The sequence below is a fragment of the Micromys minutus genome (assembly GCF_963924665.1).
Source record: "Micromys minutus genome assembly, chromosome: 1".
Lineage (NCBI taxonomy): Eukaryota > Metazoa > Chordata > Mammalia > Rodentia > Muridae > Micromys > Micromys minutus.
The window spans coordinates 61,635,951-61,656,494 of NC_137969.1; the positions used below are offsets into that span (position 1 = coordinate 61,635,951).

The 20,544-nt window shown below is 38.7% G+C and overlaps 1 protein-coding gene across 6 annotated transcripts in view; it reads left to right on the forward strand.

Annotated features, from left to right (window-relative positions):
- The window catches only part of ENAH (ENAH actin regulator), a 114,292-nt gene extending 93,748 nt beyond the window's left edge, over positions 1-20,544 (forward strand). For 2 of the 6 annotated variants that reach the window (XM_080909195.1, XM_080909199.1), the window contains exons 11-15: positions 3,375-3,441; positions 5,180-5,242; positions 8,576-8,654; positions 10,514-10,571; positions 10,976-20,544. In XM_080909195.1, coding sequence (XP_080765321.1) covers positions 3,375-3,441; positions 5,180-5,242; positions 8,576-8,654; positions 10,514-10,571; positions 10,976-11,013 — 305 coding nt within the window. In that variant the 3' untranslated portion in view covers positions 11,014-20,544. The remainder of the gene's footprint in view (positions 1-3,374; positions 3,442-5,179; positions 5,243-8,575; positions 8,655-10,513; positions 10,572-10,975) is intronic. The other 4 variants (XM_080909196.1, XM_080909200.1, XM_080909197.1 and 1 more) reach the window with 3 other exon arrangements.

Consider the following 20,544-nt stretch of genomic DNA (forward strand, 5'->3'; position numbering starts at 1 on the left):
TTCGGGGGCTGGAGAGATGGCTCAGTGGTTAAGAGCACTGACTGCTCTTCCAGAGGTCCTGAGTTCAATTCCCAGCAACCACATGGTGGCTTACAACCATCTATAATAGGGGATCTGTTGCCCTCTTCTGGTGTGTCTGAAAACAACAGTGTACTCACATACATGAAACAGTTTTTTTTTTTTTTTTTTTTTTTTTTATTAAGTCCCTTTTCTTGTGTTTGGTGCAAGTGACTGCTCATTAAAATGTTGAAAGTGCTTTGTGTGTATTTGAAGGCACTGACCTTTTGTCTGTCTTTTGTGATCTCACAAATCAGTGCTTTCCTTCCTGCTGAAATCTGTTAACCTAACATTTTTTTGTTCGTGCTGTCTAGGCAAATACCATAGTGTGTGTGTGTGTGTGTGTGTGTGTGTGTGTGTGTGTGTGTGTGTGTGTGTGTGATGGATTTAAGAGTATTCATTACAAGAAACTTTTAAACAGTTCTTAAAAGTAGAAAATGAAATGGGGTGTTAGGTAGCTTTACAGTATTTTTCAAAACCATTCTCAATTGAATAAACTAACCCTCACTTTCTGTGCAGACATTGACTACTTGTAGCTCTTTGTCTAGGGGTTGGGCTATATGGCATTTCCTGTGTCTATGTTGGCATATTAGCTGTGTCATCACCATGCTGGTCTTGTCCAAGCAACCGTGTTGTGATTTCATGGGCACAGCTTTCCTGTCATGTCTAGGGGACGCTATCTTGTAAATGTAACATTTATATGCCAGATGTAATTGTTGTCTCAGAGGCTTACTGCTGAGTAAGTTCACCCTTCTTAGTTCTTTCTGAACTCTGGCTGGCTGGTTCAACTCAGCTGTTCTGGCTCAAAACTTCTGTCCAAGCTGACTGATTCAGACTGGCTTCTTTTGGCTTCTCACTGAATTGCTATGCTTGGCTTCAAACTCTGGCAGTTTGTTCTTATCTTTTGGCTTCTCATTCTATGGGTCTTTCTGCCTTTACCTACAACCTGACTCTCCAAAACTGTCCCGATAAAATTAACCCCTTATCTACTTATCTACCTACCTACCAATTTACCTACCTACCTATGTGCGCTGCTCTAAGTCTCCTTTCTTTCCAATGCTCTTCTTGTGAGAGTTGGGTGTATCCTATCTCTGACTCTTAAAAAAAAAAAAAAAAAAAAAGGTGAAAACTATCTTATCTGTGGATATAAAGATAAGTATTTAATATAATTAGAAATTATATTAGTTTAGGAAAATAAGACTTGGTTCATTATCTTAATGAAAACTCGGTGGTTTATAATCCACATATATAAAATCAGGACCTTGTTAAAACGGGTTGAGGCTCTTTTTCATTTGTTTCACTCAGTTCTTCAGCTTGACATTGTGTAAAATATCTAACGAGCCGAAAGTGAGTTTTTTACATTTTTAAGATTAGAAACTCTTAAGCACAAAACTCATGAGATGCTATCTGGGAATGACCTGTCAAATCTGGGCTATCTTTGGAGAAAATGGTGTGGCATTATGCATTGTAGAGTATTTGACTTGGCTGAAGCTAGGAGAGGAACATGTCATAAGCAGAGGTGTCCTGTTAAAGTTGAGTAAGAAGAAACTAAGAAATGACAAGTTGACTTACCTGTCTAGAACTTACTTTTGAGGATTCTCGGAAAAATGAGTTTGAAACAAATGTTAAGAGACTGTTAAGAAGTGATCAGTAGTAGATTTAGATTTACAAACATTCTTGTTGACATGTAAGTCAGCTGAAACTCTTTGGGAGAACTTGGAAATGGCCTTTGTCGACTTTGTATTGTGGAACTGGGGTAGACTGAGAGGGAAACCTGCTTGAGGCAGTGTTTTCAGACTGCTTACAGGTAACCAAGCCTCCACCCTATTTGTGTGGTATAGCTGTGCTCCTCAGAGAAGAGACGCCCTACTCTCTGCTTCCATAGGGCTGAGTAAGAGAGATTAACAGGGGCTTCTCCCTAATTGAGAAAGGATCTAATTCATCTGTTAAAGTAGTTTGTATTGCATCTTCCAACTTGTTAATTATTTACCTTTCCACCTGCATCATCTTTAATGACAGTGTCTCCGTGTTCCCCACCCCCTTACTGCACTGTTTCCCTCCTCTATTACTTAGGTTAGTGTGGTGGATGTATTTTTTTATTCTGTCCATCTTGTCCCTGCTCAGGTGTTTTTTATGTTCTCTTGCTAGCTCCTGAACCTGCCATTCCTGTGTTCACTAACACAATGCTATTTCTACACAAAAGGAAAAACAAAATCATGATAAAGTACAGGAAGATCAATGACAACTCTATGGCTCTTCCTTTAGATGCCTGGCAACAACAATTCAGAGCCCAAAGCAGGGCTTCAGAGTTTAAATTTAGTTTTGCATACATTTTGAAAAGACTATAAAGCCTCTTCCTGAGTGAAATTGTGCAGAAGCCACATGAGGGAAGATGTTAGAGGATGAAACGAAGTTTCTTATATAAAACTATCAGTGAGATGGTGACCTGTATATAGACTTGATTTGCATGTGACTCAAATGCTTTTTCTCTGTAACAAGATTCACTTTTGATTTTCTCAAGTTTTCTAGACAGGTCAATAATAGATAGCATCAGTGAGTCAACCAAAGTAGAACATCACAGTTCAAAGCACCCTAGATCGCCATCACCAGACAGCACCTTCCTGGATAAAAGGATTGACTGATTTTGACATTTATTTGGAGCTGTTTTCACCAAGAGAGTTGTTTGGACTTGAACAGAAACATATCACAGATTTTTTTTTTTACTGTTGGCACAAAAAAAGTTTAGTACATTTGAATTTATAAACTATACTAATTTATCATGCTTGTTACCATGATCATTTGGAGTATACATCTGAAATACTACCTTATATATGGGTTTTTAAAGAAACTAATTTCTTTCTAGATTCCCCACTCCCCATGTGTGTGTGTGTGTGTGTGTGTGTGTGTGTGGTGTTCTTTGGGGGTTTTGTTTCTGCACAACCTTGCCTGTCTTACACCTCACTTTGTAGACCAGGCTGGCCTCAAACTCCTGAATGCCGATTCTAAAGGTGTTCACTATCATCATATTGTTTGGATTTTTTTTTTTTTTTTTTTTTAAAAGACAAAGTCTCACCATGTAGTCTTGGCTGCCTGAAACTTGCCATGGAGACCAGGCTAGCCCTAAACTCATAGAGCTCTACCTCCCACATTTCTGCTTAAAGTTCTACTAATACGATTTAGAATCTTTACTGTTCAGAGCTTTTTGTATTTGCAATACTACTGTGTGCATATAGTGATAGTAGTTTAATGTCTTGTTTTGAAGTGATTATGAAAGGATCTGAGACATGTTTAATCACACTTGTTCTTTATTTTTGAAGAACCAACCAGGAAACCTTGGGAAAGAACAAACACAATGAATGGCAGTAAGTCACCTGTCATCTCCAGGTATTGACTTCCTTTTCTAAGTTTTATGTTCCGTGTGTGTGTGTGTGTGTGTGTGTGTGTGTGTGTGTGTGTGTGTGTGTAAACAGTTAATACAAGTTGCACAAAGGAAACGAGTACCTTATTAGCTGATAAATTCTATGGATGCATTTGTTAACCACATTGACATTTTAGGGTAGTTTCATCCCTTTTACTTTTTTTTTTAAAAATTCTATAAAAGGAAAAACAGTGCTGCAAATATTGAAATACAACTATCACCAAAACTTAACATGGAGTTGTATATCTTATGGCTTTGCAGCTATGGTGGGGTTTTTGTTGTTGTTGTTTGGTTGGTTGGTTGGTTTTTTTTTTGTGTTTTTTTCTCTTACTAGTTTGAAAGAAGCTTGCAAGTAAGTGGTGTTTCACCCTAAATACTTTGACAATTTCCCAAAGAACCAAAGACATCTGCAGCATAACCAGAGCAGAGTTATTGTTCCCACAGTAATTTAATATTGTACAATAACAAAAATTTGATATAGTATTGAACAATAATTCCCCATTAGACCCTACATAGTTTTAAAAATTGTATTTTAGAAGAAATCTTTATGCTTTATATTGAGAATCAGATATTACAGAGAATAAATTTGTGGTATCTTAGTCAAATCTTCTAAGTGTGGACTAGAGAAATAGCTTAGTGGTTGTTCTGGCAGACCCAGGTTCAATTCCTAGCACCCTTATGGCAGCTAACAACCATCTGTAACTCCAGTTCTAGAGCATCAAATGCTGTTTTCTTGTCTATGAAGACACAGCATACCCAATACAGGCAAAACACCCATTTGCATATGATTTAATAGATGTGGTGGTACACACTCTACCCCTAGCATTCATGAGGCAGAGACAAGTAGATTTCTGAGTCTTTAAGACCAACCTAGACTGCTTGGTGAGATCCTGTTTCAAAAAATTAAATCAGTCAATAAATAATAAGATATCCAGAAATACTTAAAACCAGCATTTCTAATCATAGTCAAGTTAGAAATGCTAGACTTTCTGACTAGGTAGTCAAAAGATTGTCTCAAAAAAAATACAGAGCAGTCATCAACCTGGCTTCCACATACATGTGCACACATCACACACACCACACAGAAAAGGAAAGGCACGTTGGAGGTGCAGCTCAGTTGGTAGAACACTTACCTAACATGCACAAAGCCTGTGTTCAGTGTTCAGCTCTGCATGAACTGGACATGGTGTCATGTGCCTGTAGTCCCAGTACTGAGGTGCAGGGGTTGGGGTGAGACAGGATGACCTCATCTATACTGAATTTGAAGCCAGCCTGAGCTGCATGAAAAAAGGAAAGGATAATGTGTGGGTTCTCTGCAGGGCAAGAACATTGTGATAAATGATTTAAAATGAGTGATATATCACGGAGTGTTCTATGGTTTTCAGTAAAACTCTGCTTTTAATTCATGATGAGAGAAAATATTCTTTTCATGCCTGCGAATGGTTAGTCTGTTCATCAGATTGGAGTGTGTTTGCTTGCGCTTTGATCCCTGGTAAGTAGGTAGCTGCAGCCTACAGAAGTACCATTGTGTCCTCATATAAATTAGTTTAGAATACCCTTTTAAATTTGGTAAAATAGATATTTTAAGGATAATTAACACCTTTTATTTTTGTTTTGCTTGCTATATAACTGTAAATCAGCACCAAGGGAATTACTTATTCAAGTTCTACTGTATACCCTTTAAATGGTTTTTCCCCTTCATAGACGGGATTCTCCAAGGAAAAATCAGATTGTTTTTGACAACAGGTCCTATGATTCATTACACAGGTATCATCCTGCTGTGACTTTGTGATTTTAGACTTTTCAATAACATGTCCAGGATAGGGCTGAGCTTTTTCTACCTGGATTGGTAATCACCACAAAAGTGACATTTAGGAGTATTGAGGTTTCCTCTGTTTTAGCTATAGTTTTGACACTTAAAGTAGAACCCTGCTATCAGAAGTGCTGGAGTGAAGAATAAAATTCTTTTACATCGACTAATTAGGAGCTTTAGCATTGTCCTTCAAGGCTGTTCTCCTCATGATTATGTGACAAGGCTCTTAAAAATGAATGGAATTTAAGGTACTGTGCTGGTTTTGCTAGAACACAGGATAGCATTGTAACCGTAGGTGAAGCTGCTTACAGTACAGTCTCTGTTTCCCTGATGTAGTGAAATGACTGTCTTTAATAGTTTGGTATCTGACATCCTGAGCACATTGTTTCTAGATAACTCAAACCTTGGGGTATTAAACATACAGGCATGGGAGTGGGGCTTAGTGGTTGGCCATGTCCTTAGAACATGTCCGGCTTAGTTCAATCATCAGCACTGTGCCTAACACCTAAAGGGCGGTGGGCAGTGTCAATCATCTATGTCTTTTTTAGTAGAAAAAGAAAAAAATTTAAAAGTCTGCAGATGCTTTTCAGCTATTTGCAGAATTAATTTGAAAGAATAGGACGTTAAATATTATGGTATCATTATTTTATAGGCATATGTATAGATAATGCTCTCCTAAAGCTAAACAAAACAAAAACATGTAGCCAGGTGATGGTGGTGCACGCCTTTAATCTCAGTATTCAGGAGGCAGAGACAGGTGGATTGCTGAGTTTGAGGCCAGCCTGCTCTAAAGATGAGTTCCTGAACAGCAAAGAAACCCTATATTGAAAAACCAAGGAGGAAAAGAAAAAGAAAGGGGGAGGCACATATGTTTTAACATCTAAAAAACTCGGGTTTTATTCTCAGTTTAAGTGAAAACCCATAAGTTAAAAGTAACAAACATGAAGAGGGGCATGGTAGTAAATGTTTGTAATCTCCACCCTTGGGGTGCTAAAGCAGGGTTATGAAGTAAAGGTAACCTGGACTACATAGTGAGACCTTGTCTCAGGTAAATGATTGACCTCGTAAGCCACTGAAATATGTGTGTTTTATTAGAAATATATTTATGTATGCCAGGCACAGTGGTTACATTCCTTTAATCCTAGTGCTCTGGAGTCAGAACCAGGATCTCTGGGTTTGAGGCCAGCCTGATCTACGTAGAGAGTCTCAGGGCATCCAGGGCTACATAGAGAGAGATATGTTCAAAAAAGAAAGGAAGAAATCAGTGTTACAGTTTCTAATACACATCAGGTAATGCACATCCTTTTTCGTGCACATTTACTGAAAACATGAATTAAGTCTGTCAGTAAGTAGTTCTGTAATTGGACTCTGATCAAATTTTTATTTGCTAAAATTTCTTTTATGCCATTGGCAACCAAAATACCTGGCAGATTTATTTTGCTGACTAGTTAATTTTCCATAAATGTCCAGCCTTTTTATCTGAGGTAGGCTAATTATTCTGAACAAAGAGAACCTGCTGGAACATAGAGAGAAAAACAGTATTTTACAACAAAATCTTTAAGTCACGTTACTGCTACCTACACCTGGTGCCAGGATAATGTTCCTGTTTATTAAAAAAGAAAAAAGAAAAAGTGGTGATTGCTTCTTTCCTTCAGTATGAAAAGTTCCCCCCTTGAGTCAGCTCTCATGGTGGTGGTGGTGGTGGTGGTGTATTGCATGGTAGCATGAATTAATTTTTTTTTAATTGCATGTTTGCACAATTGTTTATTAACATTTTAAATTGTTTAATAAATCCAGATATGTTTATATTTAATAGCATATTTCTTCATTAAGTAGCAGATTTTGCCTGTTTGAATGTCAGAAATATTCATTATATATCTTACAGGAAATAATCACTAATTGGCCTCAAATGGGAAAAATAAAGGCAGATTATTAATAATTTAATTTTACAAAGCAGAAATAATTAACAAGTATAAAATGCAGTGTGCCAACCCTCAAAAATATTTACTGTACCCAACTATACACAGTACACTGGGTTTTGAATTGTAAATGACTACAATTAAGTAGGCACCTCAACAAAGAAAGGTGTGTCCTCTTAGGAGAGGGACAGTTCTTTATATAAATCTTCAGGACTTACTAAACAACGTTTCTGGAAGTTAAACTGGTGGCTTATTCTTGTTTTCGTAATAAGCTTTTTAAGCAGTAATATGTTCTGATATTAAAGCAAATTAAATATTTCATCTTCATGAACAGTGCCTTTGGGTTTGGAGTATTACGTCTTATGTAAATTATGAAACAGCTTTATAGCAAGTTACACATGTTGGGTCTGATTCAGATACATTGCTAACATTGGTGCTCTGCAGAATTGAAATACGTGATTGACTAATGGTTTATAGAATGGTTGCTGTTCTAAACCACAAAATGGAGGCATAAACAACTGAAGTTCCAGGTTTCCTACTGAGGATTTTCTCTTATTTCCAGGGCTGGGAAGGGAGCCATGACTGATTTATTTGGTGTTGGAACTCATCAAATATGCCCAACCCCTAACTTATTTTACTATGTAAAATTTTTAATAAAAGCTAAATTTTTGAAAGTTCAGTTGTAATTGACAGCTTCTGTCTTAGAAATTCCCCCCTTTTATTTTTTCTATTTTCTTTTTTCCTCTTCAAAGCAGAGTGCATTTATGAACTTACAGGAAGTTAGAGTCAGTTGGATATGAGAGAATGCTTCTAGCCCAGTAGTCAGTTTTCAGCTTTTCTGTTTAGTCCTTAAAATGGAAGCAAACACTAAGAAATTTCTTCCTAAAAACTGAAGCTCAGAACTTACAAACTGATCTGTGTTGCATATTTAAGAAAGTAAAGCTTTCTCTTTATTGATTTGCTTGATATTTAAGACATAATATAATATTTCAAAAGCACCAAACAGGACTGTGTTGTATGGGCCTTGAGGGTTTCGACTGGTGGCTTTGTGGTGCCCATGACCAGCATGCCTTGTGTTCTCTGCTGCAGGAAGTGTCGTCTTCTGCTCTCTTCATAAAGGAGTTTCACTGACTCATCTCCCTTGTCTCCTTTTTCTTTTAATATAGATGATTAAATTGAGAAAGTAAAAGACATCTTCTGTTGCTTGTTCTAATCAGTCCTGAAATTTTGACAATTAACATTTTTAGCAAAATGTGTTTTAAGAAATAAATTTCAGTCTGGCTTTGGGATGGAAAATTTATAGTTACTTGCAAACTCATTAAATGTTGTAAATATAATTTACCTGTCCTGGGAATTTCTTTTGTACAGACCCAAATCCACACCCGCATCACAGCCGAGTGCCAATGGAGTCCAGACAGAAGGACTTGACTATGACAGGCTGAAGCAGGTGGGTATTCAGTGTAGCTTCCCTTAAACTTGCTTTTTGGAGAACGGGGGGATATGGCTCCTATAATTCCACACGGAGTCCTGGGGGTATGCTGGAAGTTCACACAGATACAAAGACTTTAGACAAATTAGCAGTGGCCATAGTTGCCCCACATGGTACATCTCAGTTTCTTTCTGGTTCATTGAGTTCCTCTTAAGTTCCAGCAGCAGGGGAGAGCGTGGCTGAGATAGAAGGGTAAGGGTTGCAGTTAATCAGTGGGCTTCTACCACTACCTAGCATATTGGCAAAAATAGACCAGACAAATCTGAACAGATTTGATGCAGGGAAGGATGGAAGGAAATGGGCACTCTCACTTAGGATTTCTCAGAAGCAGTTTGGGAAGCAAATCTAACTTCTGACCAGTGATTGTATTTGAAGTGATTTATAAAAATAGAGTGGTGCAAAAGTAAAAGAATTTTAACAGATTGGTAGTCATTAACCTCACTTGTACATGAAAAGCTTTTTCTTTAATGGTGTTTAAAAGAGAATTTAAATTCTTCCTGAAGTGAATTTAAGAGTAACTCTTCCAAAGGTAGCTGTTGTTTTTCACTGGTCATTGTCCTTTTAAATTCAAGTCTAGAATTGAATCTACAGTTCTTGATGGAAGTCAGCATTATTCACAGGCACACAAGTACACACACACACACACACACACACACACACACACACATATAGTCCCACACAATGATAGCCTCATTTTAAAAAGAGAGCAGATGAGGCTGGAGAGGTGGCTTAGTAGTTAAGAGCACTGACGGCTATGACAGAGGACCCAGATCTTCTTCCCAACACCCACATAGTCTCAGGATCTGGCACCCTCTTTTGGTCTGTTCAGGCACCAGGCACACATGTGATGCACATAAGTTAAATATATGCTCGATGGTCTGACATTGTAGCGAATTATTTATTTCTGCTCTCGGAGACCAGAAGGGAGCATCAGATCCCCCAGAACTAAGTTCAAATGATTGTGGGCAGCTATTTGGAACCAAACCTGGGTTTAAGAACAATCCCCCACACTATTTAATGTTAAGTCTGAAATTTGGTACATGGTTTGTACTCACAATCCATCTCATTTCAGACTAACTTCATTTAAAATTTAAGAGTTGAGCCAGCTGTGTGTGGCTGTTGCCTGCTCTGTTAGCTACTTGAAGTAGGACTTGGCAGCTGGGGTGCCAAGAAATTGCCATATTTCAAATGTGGTAACAAATTTGCCAAGAGCTAATTGTTCAGTGACCTCTTTCTTGAAACTTGTGTATGTATCACCTCTCAAGAAGCTGCCAGAGGACTGGGCATCACAGTTGTCTGAGTCTTTCTCTGGATAGCAGGGCTGACTGTTGTAGTCTTTGTCATATCTTACTGGGCCAGAATAAGCAAAGATGGGTAAGGAGAAAATAATGTAAGCAGAATTTAACAAGGTCAGTTCTGTTCTAAGAAATAGCATTGGAAATGTGGAATCCAGTGTCAGGTATAGGGACCCTGAAGAGAGCAACAGCAGTGTGCTCACTTTTGGGTGAGCATAAGGATCTGAGTTTGACCCCCGGGGCCCAGCAAGCCAGGCATGTTAGTGCGTAGTGTCCTCAGCTCGCTGGCCAGCTAGCCTAGCCTACTAGATGAGTTCCACCAGTAAGAGATTGCCTTACAAAAGGGAGTTGGGGCCCTGCACTTGGAGAATAATACCCAAGACTGTCCCCTCAGTACACATATATAAAAGTACTGAATGTTGTGATGCTCTCTGACTTATCTGAACAAGAACATCTTCTTAGACATCACTTCATTTTTGTTTGTTTTGTTTTGTTTCCTGATGTTTTCTCTTGATACTTTAGGACATTTTAGATGAAATGAGAAAAGAACTAGCAAAGCTGAAGGAGGAGCTCATTGATGGTAAGTACCTGGCACATGGCCCTGTAGCCGGCTGTAGAAATGACATCACACCCACTCCTGGGGTCTAGCCTTTTCTTAGGTTGTTGGAAAACTGCTGCTTTCTTACAATTGGAGTTACTTGTGAAAATGAAAATAAGCAGATTTATAAGAATCAAGTGTAGAATATGGTGGAGTACCAATCAGGCAGATTCTTCTCTAAAATAAATCTCTGCTTGTCCATTCCACCTCACTCCCCTTACTTTGGAGCCCTCAGAACCAGTGTTTTTTGTCTTGAATCTACAAGGGTGGGGGTTACATGGCTACAGTCATGTCTGGTTAGTATCTTTATTTCTCAGGAATGAATCATTCGTGTGTATTTCCTTTCTGGTGTATTGACTTTGAAAACCATTTCTTCCCTGTTATAGCAATCAGGCAGGAACTGAGCAAGTCGAATACTGCATAAAGAAGCAAACTAAGGAGGGACAGGACTTGAATCTGGAAAAAAACAAAAATTCCTACAAACAACTGTTAACAACCCCCAAAATTTTTAAGCTGTAAGAAGAAAATGGATACACAGGAGGGAAAACTCGCCAACCTCTGAAAGCCTTCAGACATAGTGACTGGCAATCAGCTGCTCCCTCCAGTGTGCTGCTCTTATTCTGACCTTTACCACAGGATGGAGACTGTATTTGAGTTCCCTTAGCAGTACTAAACCGGTCAGGCAAGATCACCGTGCACTGAAATATTTTCATGTCTAGATGAATCTGCACGTTTTCCATACTCCATTGCTAAAATAAAGACGAGAAAGGCTTAAGAGGTTTTTTCCAGAGGGCGCTGATGAAGAATTTAATTTAGTAAGTTCCGCTGTTGCATTGTAAACGTTTCTCTCAGGTTTGTCTTCCTATCATGTTTGATATTCCGTGAATAGTTAAGATCATGAAGTATGGAACAAACAGAATTGTATCTGCTTTCAAAGGGTTGTATTTATAAGAAAGATCCTAAAATGTTGAGTCCCGCTTGAGGAAGTTTAGAATGATAGGAAGTCTCTCGGGTTAGCCTTCATGCAATTTTGTAGTTTAAAACATAAAAGTCTGTCCAGAAATTAAAGATTTAGATGCCTTCCTAAATTGTTACAATGCTTTACCAAATCTATGACTTCTATATAACAAACAGTGGTCAAATGTAAAACATTCTATTATAGATTTACTGTAGGTTTTCAACCTTTTTTAGACATATGCATGTGGACATTTTTTATAATGTAATTACAATCACCACAAAGTTAGCCTTTTTTTAATTACACACAATGCATGTCACACTAATATGTAGTGGCCTTTTCAAGGCCTTGTCCCAGGGAAAATATTTTGTAGAATATAGGGAAGTGGGAGGAAGGGAAGGAATAATTTTTTATTTAAAATTAATTTCTGCACTATCTTTTTCCCCTCAATTATCTGCATGAATAATGATGAGAAATATTTTGTGACTTTAATCAGTAAACATGTTAACAAAAGACCAAGTACTTAATCTTTTACATCATGTCTTCAGATACTTGTATTTTAACCAGCAATTTCAATGCTCTGAAACATGATTCTGAGCTTCACATTAATTACATCCCACTGTGGAACTCAAAGGTTTGATCACTGAATGTGGTAGTTGTCATCACTAGGTCCCCACAGTGCTGCAGGTGTTGGGTGGGGTACACGCTCCTGACTTTGAAGCTGCTCTCGACCTTTGTTGTGCTAAAATACTAGAAATATCAGTGATGGCAACAACCAGGGTCACAGGAATCACTAGGTGAAGGAAACCAATGAGGAGTTCTGCAGTTTTCTTTTACTAATACTAAAGTGAGGCTTAAGTGGTAAGAAGTGTCTGATGGGGTGTGTGTGTGTGTGTGTGTGTGTGTGTGTGTGTGTGTGTGTGTGAGTGAGAGAGAGAGAGAGAGAGAGAGAGAGAGAGAGAGAGAGAGAGAGAACTTGTGCAAGAGAGAGAGCTCATGTGATGTGTTCCATCCCTTTAGGGAAATTTATAATTGGCAAGATTAAAATAAGGGAGAAATTGTATATGTTGTAGTGTTAGTTTTTTGGAAAATCGAGGAAATCAAAAATTCTCTAGGCTCTCCATCATGGTTTATGCTTGAGTTATTAATGTGCCATATTTGCTTTGGAATCTTTGGTTATCAAAACTTTTACTAAAAAAAAAAAAAAAAAAAAAAAAAAAAAAAGAAAGGAGAGTTCACTTTTCATTTGCTTTCTAGATTTCATGTCTCGGCTGTAAAGCAAAGCTTGGTGAGAGTAGTTTTCTAAATACTGCAGTTTGCAGTTAACACCACTGCAGAGATGTTTGAATGAGGGTTTTTGGTTGTTTTTTTATCATCATCATCGTTGTTGCTGTTGAGAGTTTCTGTTTCTGTAGAGACTTCATTTTTAGATTAAAGTGTGAGGGGTGGGCTATCATTAACTGTATGGCTCTTTTTCTACTCATTGTTTTGTTGTCCTGCAGTAATAGTGAAGGCATTTAAGACGTGGCAAGCTTGTGAGTTGTTCTCTAAAAGAAGTAGGCATCTCATTTACTATTGAACTTTTGATTATGCAACTGCTTTGATAGTGTAAATGTGTACATCCCTTACAGAGCTGATCAAAAATCACTTTTCATTTTGTTGCTGAAGTTAACTAGTCTGTGGAGGTAGAGTTCTGGGTAAAACAGTCCAAAGTAGACAAAAGGCTAAAGTCAGATGCTAAGTCCTAAATGAAGCTGTTTATGCACTAAACGTTTTGTGCCTTGGTCTAATATTTAACACAGTGTTTGTGAAATGGCTCATGCTGTGTCTGTACCCTCCGTCATATCACGTTATCCCACACGACTAAATGTGCTCCTCCCTAGAGGCGCATGTGGACTCTGTACATTCACTGTCACACAGGATAGTCATGTGTGTCATTAGAGATTTCAGTGACTAAAATGGGAAACAAAAGCTTGAGTTATTTTCCCAGAACTGTTCCTCGGAACCATATTTTGATGGTGGGTTCTTGCTTCTGTGTTGAATGTCTTCAGCTGAGTACAGTTTAGGGATCCTCTCTACTGGCAGGAAGGCACTGCTCTCCTCATCACTGTGACCTGACCTGTGACAACTCTGCAGTACACTCTGTGAATGGCTAGCACGTCAATAGCAAACAAACTGAATGTACAAACCTTAGTGTGGTGCTGAAATCTCCTCAGAATAGTATCCATGATCTTAAAGTTTGTTTAAAAATTTACGAGCATAATGTGTCAATTAGAACTAAAGATGAAACACTGATGAATGTTCAATCCTCATGCTGCAGGTGTGTTTCCTGTTTAGGTTTTCAGTTCTCTGTTGTTTCCACTATAACTGTTCCATTTAAATCTCCTACACGCTAACTTCATGTGTGCGATTGAAATAAAATTGCAGTATCTACATGTTTCTTGTTTGTGACACTTAGATGATCTGAAACAATGTTAATTCTAAACCAAGTGATACTGGGTGTAAAATGAGCACCTTACAAAGCCCAAGGCTTCACTGTTTACAGTTTAAACATCATGTCATTGTTCTTTAAAGATTCCATCCAAGTTAGGAATAGTAAATAACACAAAGGGAATATGTGATGATCTACTTGTTTCACAGTAAGTGCTGTGAGCTCCTGTCCTACGTTCATCCTCTCAGTGCTGCTTGACATGGTGTCTTTTAAGTCAAGATGGTAGAAAATGGCTTGCTCCATTTTTTGTTCTAGAACACAATCATATATATTTCACCTCATTTACACAGTTCATTTTTCTTCATGTAATTTGCATATTAAAGGATATTGCCAAGTAATTAACTTTAAATGTAGCAGTCTGTACCATCTACAGTGATCTCTTTAGGTTGGCTTTATGTCTGTAAGCCTCAGCTTCTTATTCTATTATAAAGTGTCAGTTTTTAGTTCCATTTTCAAACTGTAATGTCCTTATTAGAAGTACAAAAATTGTGTGTGTCTGTGTGTGAATGTGTGTGTTGTATGTATATGTGTGTGTTTATATGTATGTGTATGTATATATGTGTGTATACATTTGTGTATATGTTGTATATATGTATGTGTACATGTATAATATGTGTGTATGTGTGTATTTGTATAATATGTGTGTATATTGTGTGTGTGCATGTATATGTCTGTATGTGTGTGTGTGTTTCCCCTTTAGCAGACCCCAGCCTCTATTTGAAGCTCCTCCACCCTTTCTTTGTACTTCCTTGCGCTAATTTACATTTACAACCATTATGTTGCCCACTGTTGTGAAAACGCCAGCTGATTTTTTTCTTTTTGTCCTAACTTATACTCCTGCTTTATCTACAGATTAAAGTCACTTACATTCAAAAATTAATTAAGCAGCAAGTACTAAGCTTTTCAGTTTGCCTGGCTGAAATTACTGTCTGTTAACATTTATCCATCTTGTTAGTGATGCTGTGGAGAACTCATGCTTTTATGATTCAGGGCTTGGAAAGGTGAGCTGCAGGACCTGTTCCATTTCTTCTTGTTTCCATGAGAATTGTTTAAGCCCTTTAACCATGGTCTCTAATCCTGTGGACATAGCTGTAATCTAGCATACTGAGACAGAAATGGGAGGATTGTGGATCTGAGGTCAGGCTGGGGTGCATAGAGAAACTTTGACAAAAATCAGTAAAATCCTGTGGGTCATAAGCGTAAAAATGATGAGACAAAATGCAGCGCATAAAGGGGTGCCTGTCCCTTTATCACGCTAGAAAGCCCGCTTTTCCTAAAGACAGTCTAGTTTTCGCTTCCAAACTCAAACATGTTCCTGGTAGTGCTCTTTTTGTTTCTAATAGAATTGGTATCTGATCATTTCCCCAGAGCTCTGAGAAATATAAAAGGATCTTAAGAATTTACTGGAATTGATACCTCTGACTTTTTTGTGAGCTATTTACTATTATAAGTTCAGTTCCTTAGTTCCTTTTCTTTTAAGTCAAAACTTGTATTTTAAGGAATCTGACTAACAGTTATTATGGTCAGTACTTTATGTGAAGATCCTGGAGAACATATACTTACAGGAATTGCTTTTTGGTAAGCATACACCTGTTTGACTAAAACTAAAATTAGCAATCTCTCAAGTGAAGCCATTTATTTATGCCAAATATTCTTGGGGTTGGGGGTGGGAATGTGATGATAGTCTTTTTGTTTCCAACATCTAAATAGCCTGTGGACTAAATCTTGTTCCTTCACGTTCACCTTGATGGTTTTTTTTTGAAGTACCAAGATTCTTTGTAAAACCTCTTTGTGGGTGAATGTGTGTCTATGTAGAAACCAGCGCTCGGCCTTGACACCCACTTCCTTTGAGACAGGGTCACAAATTCAGCTAGATCTGTGGGCCAGTGAGTCTCAGGAACCTCCTGTCTCTGCCACCTGCTCATACCCAGCATTATTGCGTTGGTTCTGGGGTCTAATTGATGAACTTGAGCTTGCAACGGAGGCATGTTTCCAATTTTAGGTAGCTTTCTAGCCCTGACCCCTTTTTGTCTTTGTATCTTAATGTTGGAACAGTACAACATTCAAAATTTAAAGTGTAGGTTGATTAGAAAAGGCTGTAAGATACAGTGAATTTATAGGGTTACAGGACAGGTGCCTTTTATCAGTACAATACTAGTGAATAGTCACCTCACATAAGGAAAATTGGGCTTTGGGGTTAAAACAAAAAGTGAGCTTTGAAATTGTTCAAGTATAAACTATGTTAGTTTGTAAAGCAGCAGTCACTGTAAATGAAAGGCTAAAAAGTGACTTGTTGTGACTTGACATTAGAAAGAATGTTCTGCAGTCAATAGTTATATCTGTCAAAATCTAAAAGTACAGATCATGTGAGGAGAGGGTTTGGGAAATGGTTTTTCCCTTCTGTTATAGATGCTCTATTGTATAAACTCCTTGAGCCCCTATAGGTTTCCAATGCTTGCTCATTAACATATAGAAGAAATGAAAACTGAAGCTTTGGTTAAGTGTTTGAATTTTACCAGGTATTTCAATTAAGAGTGTCTAGAATGTTTTGTTGTATAACCCTAGGATGTCCTGGATAAAGGAGGGCCTTGATCAGGAACTGAAGTAAGAGCTGAGAGGGAGCAAAGTACATGACTCACTTGAATTGGGAAACTAAAGAGCATTGCTGAGTTCACTAAATTAAGCCTTTTTTAAACATAAATTAAGCAGAGGGAGAGCAGGGCTGTCTGTGCTAACAAAAATTAGTAATGTCCATGCATTTCATTAAAGAGCTGTTTGTAAATGACAGTCTCCATTTATTCTGAAAATCTGCTTTAACTGTCCCCTTTTGGTTCCAGGAAGAGGTCTTTAGCAGTAGATAACAGACTCTTTCAAAGAAAAATTAAATGTCTGATGCAGGCAGTGAGTGGTGTTGCCAGTAGATGTGGTGTTAGCCAGTGGTGGTCATAAAGGAAGTGACCCCAAGTAAAGAGGTGTACATTATTTGTCTCTGGGATGCATCTGGGTTGTGGTAGGATTGCATAGTGTGTATGAGGATTGATCCCTAGCACTGAAAAATCTAAATGCAGTTGCAATCATGAAGTAAGCGTAACACAGGAACCGTTTTTAAGTACCTAAAAACATCTCTAAAATTCAAGATTCTTTAGTCAGTTCTGTCTACACAGCTTTTCTTTAAAGCTTTTCTGGTTGTTTGTTGTTGTTTGTTTTGTTTTTTAAGATTTTAAACTTATTTTAGAAGAGACATATAAGATTGTCACTCCACTACCAAGTTTCACCTCGATGCAGGCAAGTTTTGACACTCGATATTCTAACTTGTGGAATTTCCCTGGATATTTGAATCCTCAGTTCTGAGGTCTGTCTGTTCTAGGGGATTGTCTAACAATCTTAAAACCACAAGTCCTACCTGATGCTAAAGCCACCAGGCCTCTCTTGCATATCAGGAGAAATACAACTGAGCTGGCTTAGCCCTTTGGGGACCAACCTTGGCACGTAGTGTGTGGTACCATCTGGTACCAGCTTTGCACTTTGCCTGGTAGAACTACATCTCAGAGAAAGGTAATTGGGAAGGTCTCAACATTTGGGGGTGCGGGCAAACAAGTTAAAATCTAGATACAGTTTCTATTTACTACAGGGGCAGGGAACAGTCTCTAGAGTTTGTCCTCTTATTCTGGACACCTCGTTTCACTCCTGACAGTGAATGCGGGTGTCCATGGTTTCTGTGAGACATCTCTAATGTGTATCTTGTCTCCTTGCTCCTGCTTTACTGTGAATTCGGGCCCTGAGGCAGCCAGCTGTTGACTTGGGACTGCATACCTGATCCCTTGAGTGTCAGGTCCCTTCTACTTCTGAGATTTAGTTGAGTTTCTTCATTCACCTGTCCTCTAGCTGTGATCGGTTTATTTCATCAGTTTATCCTGCATCAGTTTATGCATATGGGTGTTTTACCTACATGTATATCTGTGCACCACACATGTGCCTGCTGCCTCTGGAGATCAAAGAAGAGCATCAAATCCCCTGGAATTGGAGTTACAGACAGTAGTGAGCTTCCCTTTGCCACTGGAGCCTCTGAAAAATAAATTTAAAGTGCTGTGAATGGTTGAGCCATTTCTCGAGCCCCTTTCTGATCTTAAAGAGCAGCTTTCAAATGTTTAAAAATCACTAGATCGTGACTGGTGAAATTTTTATATCCTGTTTATGAATAAAGAAGTAAGAGCAGATGGCCATTCTGAAGACAGGCATTGGTGGCGTTTAGTTATGTGCATTCATAAGCAGAAACACTGGGGACAACTTGGTGGCTTCAATAAAAGCGTGTGCCATCAGAAAACCTGTGCTCCAGTGAGCTAGCTAGAAAGCCTCATGTACACACACACACACAAAGAAAGCCCTGTGTACTGTTCTCATGCTTCGTGAGCTATTTCTAAGCTAGCTGACTACTGAGCCTCTTCGAACAGTATCTTAACCCTCCTTTTTGCCTGGGGAGAATGCACCTCAGCGGTGTGTGCAAATATTTGTATCCTGTGAGCTGGCTGTGTTACTGTGTACTGTGTCACTAGCAGCTTGAAACTGACAAAAGGTGACAATATACGTCCATCTCTACCCTTTTTATTATACAAAGTCCATTCCTCCATAACCTCTTGGTTTTAAACTCTGGTTTTACTACAGTTAATTGACAGACTTCTCTGATACTGTTTTAGTGTTCTGATCCCTCGTTTGCTGTCATTTTTCTGTTTTTGTTTGTTTGTTTGTTTTTAAGGCAGGATTTCTTTGTATAGCCCTGGCTGTCCTGGAACTCTGTAGACCAGGATAGCCTGGAACTCAGAGATCCACCTGCCTCTGCCTCCTGAGTGCTGGGATTAAAGGTGTGCAGCACCGAAACCTGCCCCGTTGCTTGCTTTTTAAGATAGGTGGTTAGAAGATGGTTTGGACATTTTGTCTTACTAATGTACTTTTACTCTGATTCTTTCTTGGTTTATATGTTGACATTCATTTCTCCTTGACAAGTCTTGCTTTTCATTGTGTGTAAATTTGGAGGGAAGGATCAAGTTGTTCCAGTAAATGTAAGCAAGCTATCTTGAGGCATCTGTAGTTGGTATAAAATATTTGCATAATACATGTTTATAACAAGGGTATGGGTACATTTGAGGCAGCCTCTGCAATCTGTAGCCACCCACCGAATCTCTTGGAAGGTAAAAGGCCACTACATCTGTAGTTTATGCAGAACAGAACTTCAGGCAGTTGCTTAAGGATTCCTGCTAGATACACTTCAGGGCCTAACCCATGAGAGAAGGTCCAACCCCTCTGCTTGATGCAAGCCAGCTACCTGGAATGCCTGTCAGTCAGAATGAGTAGGCCAGTGTGTTGCTTGAAAGCTGTTTCTAAAATTGATTTGTTTGTTTGTTTTTCATTTGAGGGGTTTTTGGTGGTTTTTTGTTTGTTTGTTTTGAGAGGTTTGGGTTGGTTGGTTTTGTGGGGTTTTTTGTTTGTTTTTGAGAGGTTAGAAAGTCAGTGATGACCCTTTCTGGCTAAAGAACCAGATTTAGATCTTTAAATACATTTTCCTTCTCAGACCTCAACTTGATAAACCAAAAACCACTTGAATAGCACAATGGGTAGACTTGGAACGGACAGTCGTAGAGATGAGATGGAACATTGGGTCCCTTTCCTTACAGAACACACCGAACTTTTAGTCTCCTGTCCCCTTCTTTTGCTGCAGATATTAGAAATATGCACTTACGTCCTTTAAAAAAAATGCCCAGAGCCACCCTTCTTGTCTGAGAGCAGACTTTAGAAGTTGAGTAGATGCTCCCCCATTTGGAAGAGTTTATTCTGTATCATTTGCTCACTAGAACCGTGTGTACCTTTTCTCGGTGAATCTTACAGATTAAAGGCCTTGCTAAAATTCAGGAGAAAGGAGACTGGCCACCACTTACTGTAGATTTCTTAACTTACTGTAAGATTTTGCTTGGTTGACTGAAATTATTGGAAAGTCTGTATAAAACATGATTTCATCATCAAGTAACACCATCATCCAAGCTTGGCACATGCTTTAAGAAGGGGAAACAGAAGAGAGGGCGAGAAGGCAAGGTGGGTGGCTTAGTTGGACCAGGTAGCGCCGGAGCTTGGCACCAAAGTTTCTAATGATTTCATATGGAGGACCACTTGTGATCCACCCTAGGAAGACTTGCCAGAAAGTAGCAGTTTCTGCTACACAATACAGTGCCTTCCAATGATGTTATGTGTGAATTGCATGCAATCTCATGTAACCCTGGAGTATAACATGTATGTGCATGATCTGTCTGGAATGTGCAAAGCTAGGATTCAGCAGAAAGGGCTGAGCCCTGCTGTTGATGGGGTTGGCAAGCTGCTGAAGTTGGACTTGTGACTTAGGCTTGCAGCCTTGGATCCTGGGGTTTGCACTAAAATGATTTTGTCATCCAATCAGATCTGTCTCCCTTTCAGTTCCTTTCCTACTACAGCTTTGCTGATTTTAACTGCTTCATTCTTCTGCT